Source organism: Fulmarus glacialis, unplaced genomic scaffold (genome assembly GCF_000690835.1).
Source record: "Fulmarus glacialis isolate BGI_N327 unplaced genomic scaffold, ASM69083v1 scaffold46140, whole genome shotgun sequence".
In the NCBI taxonomy this organism is placed as follows: Eukaryota; Metazoa; Chordata; class Aves; order Procellariiformes; family Procellariidae; genus Fulmarus; species Fulmarus glacialis.
In genome coordinates, this window is record NW_009186685.1 from 1,700 (window position 1) to 5,100 (window position 3,401).

The 3,401-nt window shown below is 43.8% G+C and overlaps 1 protein-coding gene across 1 annotated transcript; it reads right to left on the reverse strand.

Moving 5' to 3' along the window:
- Positions 1-615: 615 nt before the first annotated feature.
- LOC104072799 (prostaglandin E2 receptor EP4 subtype-like) lies at positions 616-1,209 on the reverse strand (the record flags this gene model as incomplete). The annotated part of the gene is made up of 1 exon (XM_009572376.1): positions 616-1,209. A coding segment is annotated over one exon (594 nt), but the record flags the coding sequence as incomplete, so codon positions are not given.
- Between the last annotated feature and the right edge of the window lie 2,192 nt (positions 1,210-3,401).

Sequence of the window (3,401 nt, forward strand, 5' to 3'; positions counted from 1 at the left end):
AGGCTGGCAATCGTTTCTATATACCTTGTATTAATAAAAAACCTTCTCATAGAGAAGAATAGACTTTTAAATATTTTCAATCCTGATATATATACAATGGTAAAAATTCACATTTTCATGCTTTAGTGAGACACTTTAAAATCCTGCCCCAGGCAGCTCTCAGAGTAGCTGTGCCCAGTTCCTAGCAGCTGCCTCACATTCAGCTCTAGTACCAGAAGCTTAAACTCTTGATAGCTGAGCAACCATGGGGAGAGAAAACACAGTTCTACCAGATTTGGAAAGGGAAAGAAAGAAAAAAAGAAAGTGATGGGTCTTTCTATTTCCAGAGGCCCAGTAGCTCTCCTGTGTCCCAGAAGAAGACAAGACAGTTCATGGTTTCCAGTCCCATTAGACCTGCCTTGTGTCATTTCTGATGGCAGGGCCCAAGTGCAGTGTCTGTTCCACACAGTCCTCAGTAGTCTAAAAGAAATGTACCCATCACATGGCAAGAGAAAAATAGCCCTTTGGAGCACAGCTGAACCCCTCTCCCCTCGAATAGGCAGAACACCTATCTATTGCACCAGTTTTTCCAATATATCAGGAAGTATCCCCAGGGTTGATGCCTTTCACGGCTATCTATATACACTTTTCTGATAAATTCAATGTCTCTGTGGGGAAGGTGACCTGGAGAGGGCTGCCCTTAGGTGCAGAGCTGGCCCTGCCACCAGACCTGATTTCATTCACCAGGAAGACGTTCTCGGAGTCCTGCCCCTGTGAAGAGTCCGAGGTCTCTGAGCTACGCAGTGTCCTTACCGACGTGGTGTCAGACTGAGCCAAGCTGGCACTGGGGCCTGGAAGCAGCACGCGACCCCCGACGCTGCTTTCGCTTAACTCCGGAGGATAGAGCAGCGTTTGCGAGGTGCTGCTGATCTCCCTCAGCTCACGGGAAATGAAGGAGGGTGACTGACTTGACATGGCAGAGGAGGTCCTGCGGCCATCCACGCAGTTGAAATTGCTCCCCGAGTGCTGCCTCCGAGCCCCTCCAATGCGGCAGAAGAGGCATTTGATCTTCTCGATGGCTTTGCTGAGCACAGTCTTGCGGAGGAGGATGTAGACCCATGGGTCCAAAATGGGGTTCACCGAGGCAATGCGGATGGCTTGCAGGTCAGGGTTTTGCCTCACATCCCTCACTGATTCCGGCTGGTACAGCTGATTCACAAAAACACGGACCTACCCAAGGAGATGGGGGAAGAGAAAGACAAAATTATACAATCACATCAGAAAATCGAAGTTTACATTTCAAAGCAGAGGTCTAGATTTGCTACTGCAAGCTGTGACAAGAGAAGAGGCTGGTAGAGCCAGCTACCTCAGATTGGCAGCCATGAGTTTATTTTTTGAAATAGCAAAAAAATCAGAGAGATGAATCTGCTGTAAATTGGCCTTCTTTGTTACAGGTAGGAGAGGATTGACTCTTCCTCTCTCCTTCCCCTCATAATTAATCCTTGAACCTCCAACTTTTGGCTGATGTTTTTAAAAATTCCTTCTTCCTGGTAGAACTCAAAAGATGTAGACCTGTATCCTGCTTCCTTGGTATACCTCAAGTCTTATGCTACCTGCAAAGGAGTCCTGGACAATCAGTTCCTCTAGCAAAGGTCTAATAATTGTTTGTTTAGAAACAAACTGAAACACAGATTATAATCCAAGTACAGTAGACTCTGGAAACAAGTCCAGAGCTGTCGATTCCCAAGTTTAGAAATGCGTTTTGCTGGCACCTGTCCTTACTGGAATTGTTCGTATACCCTCAACCGTTTGCTTGCTGCAGCATGGTTGGGAAAAAAGAAAGATGGGGGGGGGAGAAGGAAAGGTCCCCCAGCTAGGAGATTTTTAGTAGGTCAAGGTGATGAGATGATTGCAGCACTGGAGTGCTCTGCTCTCCTACATGAGCCAGCATTTTGGTTCTACTTACAAAAAGCATAAAAATACTGATGAAGTGGTCAAGAATTAAGATGTTGAAGCTGCTGCATGAAGTGACTATTTAATTTGCAATTTTAGTTTATCATGCACAAAATTTAAGACTAAAGGATCCTGTCTTCTACACAGAAATATCTTCTTCAGCTTTTTCCTCTGAATCCAAGAAAAAAAACAGTAACCTAGTCCTTCTCCTGGTTTAGAAGCCACTTTTGTAAATGCTACAGTCCGTAAGGCACAGTGCAGTTCTCTGGTATCGTTATCTTTCCAGTGTCACTAAGGAGGATGGCATCATATGAGTTTGTTATGTTGATCAGTGTCAAATAGCTGTTTCCCCATTTTAGCAAGATCGACGCAGTGTCCAACTATAGGAAGGCCTAGGAAAGCCACTGAAAAGACTTGATAATGCTGTTTGAAGATGCTGTTTTCTTCAGATTGCTTAAGGTAAGTCAAAATAAATCCCTTAAGTATCTTCTTATCAGATATAGTAAAAGTCTAGTAGCAAAATTACAAGGTTTTTAAACCCTCATCCTTGACTCCTGAAATGAATCAAGCCTTGCCTAGCTAGGAGGTTACAGACAAGGAGGCAGACAAGCATTTAAATACATGAGCCAAACTAGAACAGCCCTCTTAAGTCATCTTTATTAGAAGTTCTGCATGTGAAGTTGTCCAAGTCTGGTGAAAAATTTCACAATTCTGTTTGGAGAAATTTTCCTGCAGCAGGGCAATGTGGTGGCATTCAGCTTGTTAGAGTTCAGAGACTGAGTGTGCTCCAAAGCTATGAATGAAGTATGTTTAAAATAATGCAGAATCCCTCTTCGGAAGTCCTATACATATAGTCTCTCTCAAATGGACTGTCAAATGGATGATTGCCTATATTTTCTTTCTCAGTACTTTTTTCTAGGTTTATGCGTAACAAAACCTGCCCATGGAATTAAAAATATGGGAAAATCTTGAATTTATACAGCAATATAATGATCCAACTTTTATTCTCAGTTACTTTCCTAATGATTTCTAATGATACATCTTTTTGACAACTAATTTATTGACCTTGTTTTTCCGTTAAGCCAAACATACAATTCAGGTACTTCAAAGAGTATTCCTATGCATATTGAACGTATTTTTATGGGTTTTTCTTTTATTAAGCTTTACTGGCTTTAAATTTTTTCATTATTTATTTTGTATTAGCCTCCTATCTGATACCCATCACTACATGATTCCATGTACCACTGGCTGAGAGAAGACCTCTTTGGCTCTCCAGAGGCCAAAATTTTTGAATACCTACAGTCTGGCTGCTCTTCACCGATGACTCCTTACAAACGCCCTGAAGTACAATCTCTTGCCATTTGCTGGTGGGGGGGCGCAGGGAAGCCCGTCTCCCTCCCGACTCGCCGGCACCTTTCCCCCGCGCGCCGCTAGGTGGCACGGGCGCCCCACGGTCCCGGCGCGGCGCC